General features: G+C 30.4%; 1 protein-coding gene across 2 annotated transcripts in view; it reads right to left on the reverse strand.

Annotated features, from left to right (window-relative positions):
* Positions 1-13,228, reverse strand: part of LOC145287796 (leucine-rich repeat-containing protein 40-like) — an 89,660-nt gene that overhangs the window by 44,803 nt on the left and 31,629 nt on the right. For both annotated transcript variants that reach the window (XM_080135638.1, XM_080135637.1), the window contains exons 5-8: positions 9,919-10,042; positions 6,829-6,971; positions 1,976-2,148; positions 1,186-1,276 (exon numbers count right to left, since the gene is read on the reverse strand). In XM_080135638.1, coding sequence (XP_079991764.1) covers positions 1,186-1,276; positions 1,976-2,148; positions 6,829-6,971; positions 9,919-10,042 — 531 coding nt within the window. The remainder of the gene's footprint in view (positions 1-1,185; positions 1,277-1,975; positions 2,149-6,828; positions 6,972-9,918; positions 10,043-13,228) is intronic.

Raw genomic sequence — 13,228 nt, forward strand, 5'->3', positions numbered from 1 at the left:
TTTTTTTTTTTCACCTTTTCTTCTGGCACGTTACAGGTTTAAGACTGCTTACTACTACTATTTTTTTTTTTTTTTTTTTTTTCTGCTCAACCAACACCCTTACACACACCTCCACTTTCTTTTCCGCCTCCGCATTGCGGGTTCGAGCCTGCCCGCCTACTAGAACTTTTTTTTTTTTTTTTGCTCAACACACACACACCCTGGCAATGCCGGGCACACAGGCTAGTATATCTTCTATATATATAAAAGCCAAACGTCTGTGTGTATGTATGTATGTATGTATGTTTGTTTGTAACGCTAAAACTTTTGAAAGACGGAACCAAACTTGACAAATTTGGTATCAAATCGAAGCCCCATCATTAGTGGTCTCAGTCGAGCCATAGTTGAACCTCGAAAATTAAACCAAATTTTTTTTTTTTCACGATTGGTGACATTTATTGGATTCTCTTGTTTTTTGTCAGTATGTTTAATTTTCGAATTCTGAGCGATTACCGAGGTTCGATTATGACCACCATTTTGTTTTTCATACTAACTCTACGGCCTTTACATTTTCTTGGCCTTTTTGGTCAAGATCAAAGTGTAGTATCTGTTCTTCAGATGCTGCAGGCTATGACTAGCTATGACTAGCAAAGACCAGATGTGGGGGCAACCCCACATGCCTGACCATTAACCAGCTCCCATTTCCCACCTCTCGGGAGCTGGTCCCCTTTTTCCCTTCCCCCTCCCTTCACTCCTCACATTAAAAATCGGCCTTGTGCCTAATTTGCTCGGTGGGGGAGCAAATAAATACCATCTGTTCCGGCAGATGCTGCACTTAAGATAATTTGTACCAGTCAATGGAGGGGAAACCCTCTATACTGGGACAATTATTATTTTTGGTAACCAGAGTGACCCCTTTTAGGGGAGCTGGTTTTTACCTCACATTAAAAACGGCCTTGTGCCTAATTTGCTCAGTGGGGGAGCAAATAAATACCATCTATATATATAAAAGACAAATGTTTGTTTGTAACGCTAAAACTTGAGATGAAAGATTCCTCTCCCCTAAGAATAAAACATATGTTCAATATCTGCTTTTGTTTTTTCATTGTTTATACGATCCCGAGCAACGCCGGGTAGCCCTGCTAGTATATAAATAAATCACACAACAAGAAACAATGCAAGAAAAGAACACTTAAAATTGATTACCCTCATGATATCACGACGAATATTCCGGATCGGATTACCGTCTAACTGCAAGTTTCGCAGATTCTCCATAAGACCAATTTCATTCGGCAAGCTAAAAATAAAAAATGTTATTAACTCCATGATGAAAATTATTTTTTTATTAATATTTTGCTGTCCATAATGTTATCTGATAATAGCTTTCACTTTATAAACCAAAATATGATCAAAAGACGAAGTATAAACTCCAATAGATTTAACAACTTACAGACTAAATGGCAATGTATGAGCTGTTCGATGCATTATGATTAAATAATGATGGCAAGCACTTTTGTTTATCTCCCAAACTGTACTAACTGAGCTTGTTCACTGGAAAGGGTGGATAACTCTCCCTTCTTTGGTGCAAGGGCAATAACTTAGTATTTAACATACATAATTTAAACAAAAATGATTTGGATATTAGTGGGTGAAATTAAGATAAATAACAAAGTTATAAATCTATATAAAAAAAGAAGGAAAGATACTTGAGGATATGGTATATAGAGATATGTAAAAAGTATTTTTTGTGAAAAAGTTGTAGTTCATTCCACATGAAGTGTTTTAAAAAAAATTTCAGATATATGAAAAAAATAAAATAAGCAAATAAAAACAAAAGATTTAAAAGAATGTTTATCAGATTTAAAAAGTTGCTGATGAGAATGCATCTTTTAAAATTTTGCAGAGAGAGACAAACAGAGAGGAGCAGAGAGACGCAGAAACAGACAGAGAGAGAGAGAGAGAGAGAGAAATGGAAAATTATCCTCAATTTACTCACCTCTGCAAGCTATTGTTTGTCAGGTCAAGTCTTTGTAACTTAACGAGAAAAGTGATTTCTTGAGGCACTTCAGTCAACTTATTATCTCGCAAGTCTAACGTTGAAATCTGAGATAATGGCGCCAAATGGTCGGCACTTATTTCATTGATCAGATTAAAACTCAAATATAATTCCTGAAAAAAAAAACAAACAAAAAAAAACAAGTGTTCTGATTAAGATGTTGACAAAGTATTTACAATAATTGAATTAGTGTTAGTTACATCATACTAGTTCCCTAGGCTGACCACACATTTTTGAAAATTTGAAAAAATTTAAGAAAATTAAATAGCATTTCTTTGCATCTAGTTCAAAGAGAGGGACAGAGACAAATAGACAGAAAGAGAGAGAGAGAGAGACACACACATAGGGACAAAGAGAGAGAAGGAGAAAGAGAGAAGCAGGGGTGTGAGTTCCGTTGATTTAATTTGAATAAAATAAAATACACATCAGGTGTGCTTGACAGCCCAATTACAATGCAATATTACAAAAATAAAACAAAATACTGAAGATGGAGTTTGACTCCGAAATATATTTAAACTATAAATTTCAAACAAGTAAAATATTTGTTTATTTTTGTAATATTGCATTGTAATTTGGCTGTCAAGCACACCTGATGTGTATTTTATTTTATTCAAATTAAATAAATACAATGGAACTCACACTCGATGTTAATCTCGCATAGTCAACACATTGTTTCCGGCATTTCAAAATACAACTGACGAGAGATAACGCGTAGATCTTTACTCCTGACTTTTCTTTCTCCAACTTTATCACATGGCAATAAAGAAGAAATAAAAAGAAACAAACAACATACTGAGGATGGAGTTTGACTCTAAAATATATTTAAATTATAAATTTCAAACAAGTAAAATTTTGTTCATTTTCATAATATTGGGTTGTAATTTGGCTTTCAAGTGCACCTGATGCGTATTTTATTTTATTCAAATTAAATCAACGTTTCTATAACGGAAATCACATCCCCAACATATAACAGAACTCACACCCCTGACTCTATATAAGCAAATAAATCAAAAGAGTAGAGTAGAAACTATTATATATAATTACTAGCGGGGGTACCCGGCGTTGCCCGAGTGTTTGTTTCCGGGACGGGGGGGGGGGGAGTTTTAAAAAATGTTATGGTAGGTAAGTAGGAAGGATCAAACCCGGAGTCATGAGTAAAAGTAGGAAAATAAAGTGTGAAAAAAAAAAACAAAAAAAACAAAAACATCTGCAACATTAACAGTTCGGCTACCAAGAAAAGTCCATTCCAGTTGTTTAGGAAAAAAAAACAAAAAAAAAAACAAAAAAAAACCCACAACGGTAGGTCGGCGCGAACGTGAAAATATAATGTGAATTGTCCAGCACGCTAACCACTACGCCACAGAGCACTGCAGCTTAGTTTAGTGATTTTAAATAACTTCACATGAAAGAACTACGAAGCCAAACCGGTGTTCTCTTCTCAACTGTTCCTTGTGAACGATCCCCAAACGGTGTTAAGTGGTGGCAGGGGGGAGGAGGAATTTTTTAGAGAGAAAATATTTTACCACTTCCATTGATCTTAACCGATTTTGGCCGTGACTTCTCAGCAGAAAAAGTATAGAAATCTAAGATTATCGAGGAATTTGAGAAATAATAAGCCTATAACACACCTCAGATATTGTTCTGCTGTTTGTGCATATTATATTTGCATGAAATATCTTGATTTTTAATCCTATTAATGTCAAAATGAGACGGGGAAAAAATGAGTTCATTTTATTTATATAGAGATATCACATTTTCCTATAATTGCCATACCTTTAATGACTAACAGTTTTCTAGGGGGGGGGGTATGTAAATGATTATTTCATAATTTTGTTTACCCCATACATGTATTACAATAGCTCTGGTAGATATAATAGCTTGACAATTGAGCTATTTGTCTGTACATTCTGTTCTTTTGTTTGGCTAATCCTAATATATACATACACGGAAATATATATAATATATACATACACGGAAATATATATAATATGTACATACACGGAAATATATATAATATGTACATACACGGAAATATATATAATATGTACATACACGGAAATATATATAATATGTACATACACGGAAATATATATAATATGTACATACACGGAAATATATATAATATGTACATACACGGAAATATATATAATATGTACATACACGGAAATATATATAATATGTACATACACGGAAATATATATAATATGTACATACACGGAAATATATATAATATGTACATACACGGAAATATATATAATATGTACATACACGGAAATATATATAATATGTACATACACGGAAATATATATAATATGTACATACACGGAAATATATATAATATGTACATACACGGAAATATATATAATATGTACATACACGGAAATATATATAATATGTACATACACGGAAATATATATAATATGTACATACACGGAAATATATATAATATGTACATACACGGAAATATATATAATATGTACATACACGGAAATATATAATATGTACATACACGGAAATATATAATATATACATACACGGAAATATATAATATGTACATACACGGAAATATATAATATATACATACACGGAAATATATAATATATACATACACGGAAATATATAATATATACATACACGGAAATATATAATATATATAATATATACATACACGGAAATATATAATATATATAATATATACATACACGGAAATATATAATATATACATACATGGAAATTCTAAATTAAATCAGGTCAGTTCACAACAAAATTTATTATTTAACAAGGAATACAAAAAAAAAATTCACGTTTTTTTCCTTAATCCATGGACTTTCAATGAATGGGTCATCTCATAGGAATTACCTACATCTATTTTACTAAAAACATTTTCTGATGAGATGAGCCATTTATTGAAAACTTATGGATTAAGGAAAAAAAAAAAAAACATTAATTTTTTTTGTATTCTTTTCCAAACAATAGATTTCGCTGTGAATTTATCTGATTTAATTCAGAATTTCCATTTATATTATTGCTCTATCTCGTACATTGAGCTTTCTTTATCTGGTTAGGATTATCTTAAAAATATTGATACTAATATTTATATGGACTTCAGGTTTACAGTATTATGATATCTGTAATCCAACTGCATTTCAAAATTTTATTAAATCTTATATATATATATAAAGTGTCTGTGTGTCTGTCTGTATTCATTTCCCTACACAATAATTCTGTCAATTTTCAGTCTCCAGACTCAAAATTTGATATACAGGGTCGTGAGATTTGGGAAAATCTTTGCAATCCGTTTTCAGACAGAAATTTGGCTGTTAAGAGGTCAAAGTTCAACGATTTGACCTTTGAGAACTCTACCAAACTCCTCCGACAATTTTGCATCTAAACACTTGAAATTTTAGATATAGGCTCCTTGGACATGGATCTAACTTAATAACTTGATTTGAGCCCAAAACAATAAATGTTAAGGGGTTAGAATAGAGGTTAAAGTTTTAAAAAAATTTGACCTCAGACAATTTCTGGTTGAAATTTTACATAAAGGGAAGAAGCTTTTTAATCGGTTTGGGTTGAAAATTTGAGCTACCAATATATAAATGTATGTATGTATGTTTGCATGTCTGCCTAAAACTGTAGACAGAGGCGACGGATTTTCACAAGATCAGTATTGTTTTGAAGCTCCACCCTTCAGACGACAAATACCGAAAAATTGGTTAAAAACAATTTCTTCACCCTCAACTGGGCACTTTTTTTACAGGGAGGGGGGTCGCTTTTTTCAACAATATTTTCGAAAGTCATCCCCTCTTTTCGATTGTCTAGCCTTAATTTAAACCTACGTTACTTCCGGTTTGGCAGTGGTCGTAACAGCAAAGACGTCACGTTTTTTTTTCCTCCTTTACTTTTTTTTTTTTTTTTTGCTCAACATACACCTTCAAACACCCGGGCAACGCCGGGCTGAAATGCTAGTGTATGTATATATATATAGATTTGTTCACTATTTTGGGGAAAGAATTCCATCAAAGTGTTTGATTACAAAGAAAAAATTTCAATATAAGAGCTTAATATTTATTTATTTAAAATTATACAGAGGGTCAGAAAAACATTGGTACCGTCGGTTTCAAGCCTAACATAAGGGAGATCAGTTAATGGTAAATAATATTAGGCTTTCGTCAGCCATATTGTCTCTCCGACAATATGCCATATTGTTTTCTCAAACAATATAGCTGACATTATTTACCATTAACTGGCCCCGCTTATGTTAGGCTTGAAACCGATGGTACCAATGTTTTTCTGACCTTCTCTACAGTTTTAAATGTTTATATTTATGTTTTTCTGTGGAAATATGTTTTTCTATTATATTTCACCTTTTATTTATACCAATCCTTAATTTAAGAAGCTCAATGTAATTACAGAGCAATATAACAAATAAATGACAAAAGTCTATATTGCAAGTTTCATGATGTTGACCATCTTACAATTTATTCCTTTAAGCACATTGACATGCATAATTCTTGACAGCACCTGTTTCGTAGCGTAAAATCATTCATTTAATTATTATATCAATCAATGAATCTATTCTGCCCTTAACTCCTCAGAAGAAATAGCACATATCAATCTATTAAATGAAAAGAAAATGCATATGGACATGATTGTAAAATCCGAAAATTGAGAAAGAAGTTGCAATTACCTTTTATTTATTTATTTTTTTTTTTTTATTACGCTATTTTTTCGTAAATGATAGTCAACATGATGAAATTTGGAATATGTCATTTCTTTGTTAACTGTCATACCTTTAATGATTTACAGTTTTCTAGTATCGGTAAACGTGTCAGTTTATTCTTTTGTAAATATAACATATCCAAATTACGAAGATTTCCAATTTCAGAGGGGAGCATGTTGATCTGGTTGCTCTGAAGATCAAGGACTTTCAGTTCTGGAAAGAAGAAACACAAAAACAAACACTTTAAATCAGTTTCTAGTATTAAGAAAAAAAAAAAAAAAAAAAAATATGGTACTTCTGTAGTATTAGTCACAAGTGAAAATTGCATTGCAAGTACAAACACTTTTGATGTATTTGCATGTCATGTAGAAATAAGTAACTTCTCTAAAAATCAGAAAAATTGATCAAGTAGAAGATTAATTACAAATAAAAAATACATTTTTTTTCGTAAATAGTTTTCTCATGACATGATAAAACAATTTACGAAAAAAAAATGTATTATTGATGCTGACTCTAAAAACAGGGGAGGTAATGCATTCTCACTTTGGTAAATGTTATTTGAGCTCTTATAACAATGGCGGATCAAAAAATACGAAAAAAATTTTTTTTTATTTTTAATAAAAGGTTTGAGAGGATTTTCTACTGCATCATTTTTTTTCTGATTTTTGGTGAAGATATTTATTTCCATATGATATGCAAGTACGTCAATTGTTTTTACTTGAAATGCAATTTTTAACTGTCACTAATACTATAAAGATAAAAAAAAAAAAATCCAAACTATTCACAAGCATTATTTATAAACTTCAATTTGTACCATTAACATATTGTTCTAGGTAAAAAGTGTAATAATCATTATTTGATCTTAGATCAGTTCAAACATGAAAATATTTAGTTTAGACATTATGCAATCCTTATAGCATACTAGTAAGCCGCCTGGCGTTGTCTGATCATAAGATATGCCTAAAGATATTTTAATTCAATGCAGACTACATATTTATTTTTATAGAAACAATTCTCTTTCAATTATATTGAAACTACTATATAGTAGCGATTTCAAAAGTTTAAAAAAGTATATATAGGATTGGGTGCCATATCAGTTAGAATAAAAAACAAAACATACAACTCTCCACACTCATTTATTAGCCCATCTACACATTCAACTGTCATCCCAGTTTTAAAAGATGGAATTGCCTGATTGTCAAAAACAAGATGCAAGAAAGGACGGTCAGACGGTCCAGAGAGTTTTAAAATTATATAGATTAAAATCTTTAATTCCTAAATTTACTGCTTTACAAAAGAAAGGTTAGTCCTTGTCCACAATTCCCTCAATATTTAAAAAAAACTAAAAGAAAAATTTGCATGATGTACATATCAACAAAATGAAAATATCATATTCTAAAATTCACATAAATTGATCAAGAAGTTTTTTTTGTTTTTTTTTAAATAAAAATTTAAATTTTATGAGTATCCAAGCAGTGATTTTTTTCAGCCGCCATGTTGAAAAAACATCTCAAAGGAAAGAAAATATAAATAAAACAAAGGAGATAACTAAAAAAAAAAAAAAAAAAAAAATCATAGTTAATAGATTTATTGATTACAGTCAGCTAACGTACTTCCTAACTTCCAGAAGCAGTGACAAAGAAACTTTCACTTTTATTGTTCTTTAGTATTTCTATTGTGATGTGATTTATTGAAATAAAATAGAAGAAAAGGACATTATTGAAAAAGTATACAATAACAATTAACAAAATTATAAACATAATTATTTATTTGAACTTTTAATGACAAAATTTCATAGAAAATTTCTTTTATTTGAAGTTTTATAAGAAATATGTTTATGAAATTACAAAAATAAAATTTTTCTTTTAAATTTTTAACATAAGTTTTTTTATTTGAATTTATATCACAAATATGTTTACGAAAGCATGAAAATAAAATCAAAACCAAAATAAGAAAATTTCAAATATCATAAAAAAAAAAAAAAAAAAAAAAGAAAGAAAAGAACGTGTATCCAATCCATAATATTCCCCAAATAGTTGACTTTGATTCTTCGCCTTCCACAGGAATGTTTCCAAATGATTATCAAAAAAGACTAATGGAGTTATTTTTATATGTTAGCTGACTATAACCGATTTATCTGGTAATACCAACAAATTCCTGTTTATAATTGATTTTTATGAAAAAAATAAATAAATAAAAATTACTTGGTCAATTTAATGATTTTTGGTGTATGATATTTTCGTTTCGGCATACAGATTTTTCTTTAATTTTGTTTTTTAACATAGGAGAAATTCTGAACAACAACTTTTTCAAATGTCTGTGATAAATAATAAAAATAAAATAGTTATAATTTTACATACAAATAATTTGAATTTAATAGGAAAAAATTATTATGTGTGGTGCGTTTTGTATTGGTGCATTACAGACATGCGGCCATATTTTATGTACCTAAAATAAGATTTATAAGAGGAAAAGAATTGAAATAAAAGAGGAAGCACACATAAATATCAGGCACAAGCACACATTAGTATATTAGTGGTACATATTAGTGATGGGACGATTTAAATAATTTTCCCCAATTCTGATACAATTATTGATTCCTTACTAAATTCCTGACTCCGATACAATTACCAATTCCGACTATTTATAAATATCTAATCATTTAACTATAAGATTGTCATTTCCCTCGATTTTCATAAAAAAACATGTTAAATATGCAGATATTTTCCTAAAATATACTTGTGGAGGATAATCTATCGATTTTAGTTTCACTGGTATTTTAAAATCAATGAATATTTATTATTTTATCATTATTACCAGCAATGGAAGTTGGTTTAAACAAAAAAAGACAAGAATCGTTTTGCCATTGGAAAATAGGCATCAATTTTTCTGATTTCGATACTCCCAAATCTTCCGATTAATCGTCCCAACACTAGTACACACATTATATATATATATATATATATATATATATATATATATATATAGTAGTAGTAATAGATATATATATAGTAGTAGAATATCATGTGCGCGCACACACACACACACACACAGTATATTAGTATTAGTAATATTATGCATGCACGCACACACATGTTAGTATTAGTAATATCATGCACATACACAGTATATTAGTAGTAATAGTAGTATATATACATACGGACAATTTTCCCAATTTCAGGCGGAACAGTCATCAATTGATTAGTAGAGAGGTTTATATTTCTCAATTTGCTCAAATTGCCCAATGTTGGCGGTAAAGTTACAAGACAGTTTTTAGACAAATCCTGGAATTAAAAACGATAGATGTTTATTGTTCATATTTTATAATAATGCAATACTCTTATGATGAAGTCAGCTTTGTTTTTCTTTTGAGAAACATCTTTACATTTAAATTCTAAAACTATTTTTGATTTGATGTTTAAATATTCATATTTACTTTCCGATAATTAAGTTACAATAAGCATAAAGTTCCACTGAAAAAAAAAAAAAAAAAAAAAAAAGACTAAAAGTTTATTATTTATTTCCCCTCCTACTTTTACTAAATCGCTTATCAAAAAAAAAAGGGGGGGGGTATTAGCCAATGAAAACATTTTAAATATATGTTATTCATATTAATCTAGAAAAATGTCACAAATCTTTTCCTGGTGTTCACAAATGGCATTGGGAGAACATGCAAGTGGCAGAGTAAAAATTTTGCCCCCCCCCCTTCTCCTCCCCTCCAATACATATAACAAATCAAAAATAGAATATAAAACTACAGAGGTGCGAGTTCCGTTGATTTAATTTGAATAAAATAAAATACATATCAGGTGTGCCTGAAAGCCAAATCATGACGCAATATTACAAAAATAAAACAAATATTTTACTTTAATTTTTAATTTAAATATGTTTCAGAGTCAAACTCCATCCTCAGTATTTTGTACATTTTTTTTTCTTTTTTCTTGCCATGTTGTAAAGTTGGAAATGTACAAAATACTGAGATAGAGTTTGACTCCGAAACATATTTAAATTATAAATTTCAAACGAGTAAAATGTTCGAATAAAATGAAATACGTTTGAAGCCAAAACAACGCATTGTTAAAAAATAAACAGACATTTATTTTGTTTGAAATTTATATTAAAATTCTTAAATATATTTCGAAGGAAACCTTCATCTTCAGTATGTCTTTTTCTTTTTTGCTATGTTGTTGTTGTAGCAAAGAACCAGCGCTTCTAAGGAACAAAAATCTTAAAGTAAAATATTTGTTTATTTTCGAAATATTGTGTTGTGATTTGGCTTTCAAGCACACCTGATGTGTATTTTATTTTATTTATATTAAAACTGATTTGAAATATAATTTTATTGTTCACGTGGATGCTTGAGAGAACTTGAATACCTACTACACACTGTCCTTCAGTATCTAAGGTATCTCTGTACGGGGAAGAGGGGGGGGTCAAGTACAACCTGGCACAAGGATAATTTTCCTTACAAGTAAACGCTGACTAAATATTCAAAATCACATCATATTTGCGGACCAAATAAGATCTCCTCGGTATGGCTAACCTAATCTGAGTTGCACAAGGAATGCTGCATCTTCTCCAAGTGATGTTACCTCAAGTAACAGCATGAAGCTAGATACTCCACCAGAATAGATGAATTTTTGTCCTGGAATCCAGTAAGACAGAGAATACAAGAAAGGTATACTATAAAATATTTAAATGGTTTATCGGGGAGAGGGAAATTATGTTCCCAAGTTCTTTATTGTGTTTGAGATGTAAAGAAGAACTTCAAAAACATAGCGTAACATGTGTCCGCAGCTGAGATTGAACTCACTACATGAGTTTGTAGTGTAATTCAAATCTTGTCCGTAGCTGAATATTTGATGCTTCGCCAAGGCTATCAAGGGTATTTTTTATCATGACGCCATCACTAGATGGGTTGCCTACCATCAGAGTTACCTTCTAAATGCATGTCTTGATAAAAACTAGGGGTGCATCTCTCCCAGTGAATTAATGCACCCCCAGATACCAACCTGGAAATTTCTATATATATATATCTATTGCTACATCTAAATTGCTGAATTTAAAATATAGAGCAAGCTATTTATTCATTTTGCTCTTTAGTCCCTGTACAAGCAATATTTCTGACAAAGGGGAATGAATTAATGTTTTATGGATCAGAAGCTTAGTGTTGATTAGTTTTTGACCTTTAAGTATTTTTTATTTTAAATTTTTTTAGCTTGTTACATAAAGTGGCTTCATGTCTTGTCACTTGATTCAAACACAGGTACAAAATAAATTAGTTTGCAGCAATATATTACTCTCACTTTGGAGTATCTTGTATTTCTATGAAGCCATCATTTATTTATGCACGGAACATTGTTGCCACATCTGCGTTGGTGCATCTACCACTAGTCTCTCACTCTTAAAAAGGGTTAAAATATATAATTGGTTCTACACTATCGATCAAACTTCACCTCCTGTCCTATGTGTGTGTTTCTGGACTATAACATGTGACTGCAGCTGAGATTGAACTCAACACTTTTTTTTTTTTTTATCGTGATGCTATCACTAGACGGGATGCCTACACGGCTTAAGAGAGGCTCATCTACCCTCGAGAGAAGGATAGACAACGCTAGTTTCATAATCTGATATATACAGCACCTCGCCTTCCCAAATGATCACACATCTGGTACTGGCCAGGCTCAACGTTGCTTAATTTCAATGATCTGGCAAGAACCGGGGTGTCAATGTGATTGTGCTAAAGAACTTTAATGGAATATTCGAATATCTATGTATCTCATATAGAGATCAAGTGTTTAACTAAGAAGGGGTCCTTTAATTTTTGAGAACTTTGAAATAAAATGAAATTACAATAACACAATGTTTTTATTATGAAGTCTTTACATCTGAATGATAAAAACATTGGATTTGATCCTTCAAAATTAATATTCAATTTCAAATGATTAATCTTCATAAGACAGTAGATGTTTTAGGGCTAAATATTTAATCAAGTCTTAAACTACTGGTCACACAACACTGAAATTAACAGGAAATAGTAATCATACACCAAGGATGGTTTATAACGAGTAAAATCTTTGTCTGGATAGATGGATAACGTGTACAGAAGCATGTTGACAAGTTGAAATGGAAAAATGTTCATTTTTAACTTAATGACATGTTTATATTACTTTTGTGCATGCGCAAATTCATTAAAAATTCATAATAAACAGACTTTCACTGAAAAAAGAAAAAAAAAGAGGATTTATTTTCCCCTTTGTTAGGTGATTAATACCACTTAATAATATTAATTAAACAGTTTATATTAAAATGGAAAGTAATAATTGCCATTTTTTATCTCCCATGTAATAAACAGCATTTTTTTAAGCATTCGGTCAGCTGACATTGGGAATAGAACATAATTACATTCTCATTACAAAATAATTATTTTTCAATTGTAAATATATAACATTTGTTGAGATATAGCGCTA

This window comes from Euprymna scolopes, chromosome 11, assembly GCF_053919585.1.
Source record: "Euprymna scolopes isolate OS-2025 chromosome 11, ASM5391958v1, whole genome shotgun sequence".
In the NCBI taxonomy this organism is placed as follows: domain Eukaryota; kingdom Metazoa; phylum Mollusca; class Cephalopoda; order Sepiida; family Sepiolidae; genus Euprymna; species Euprymna scolopes.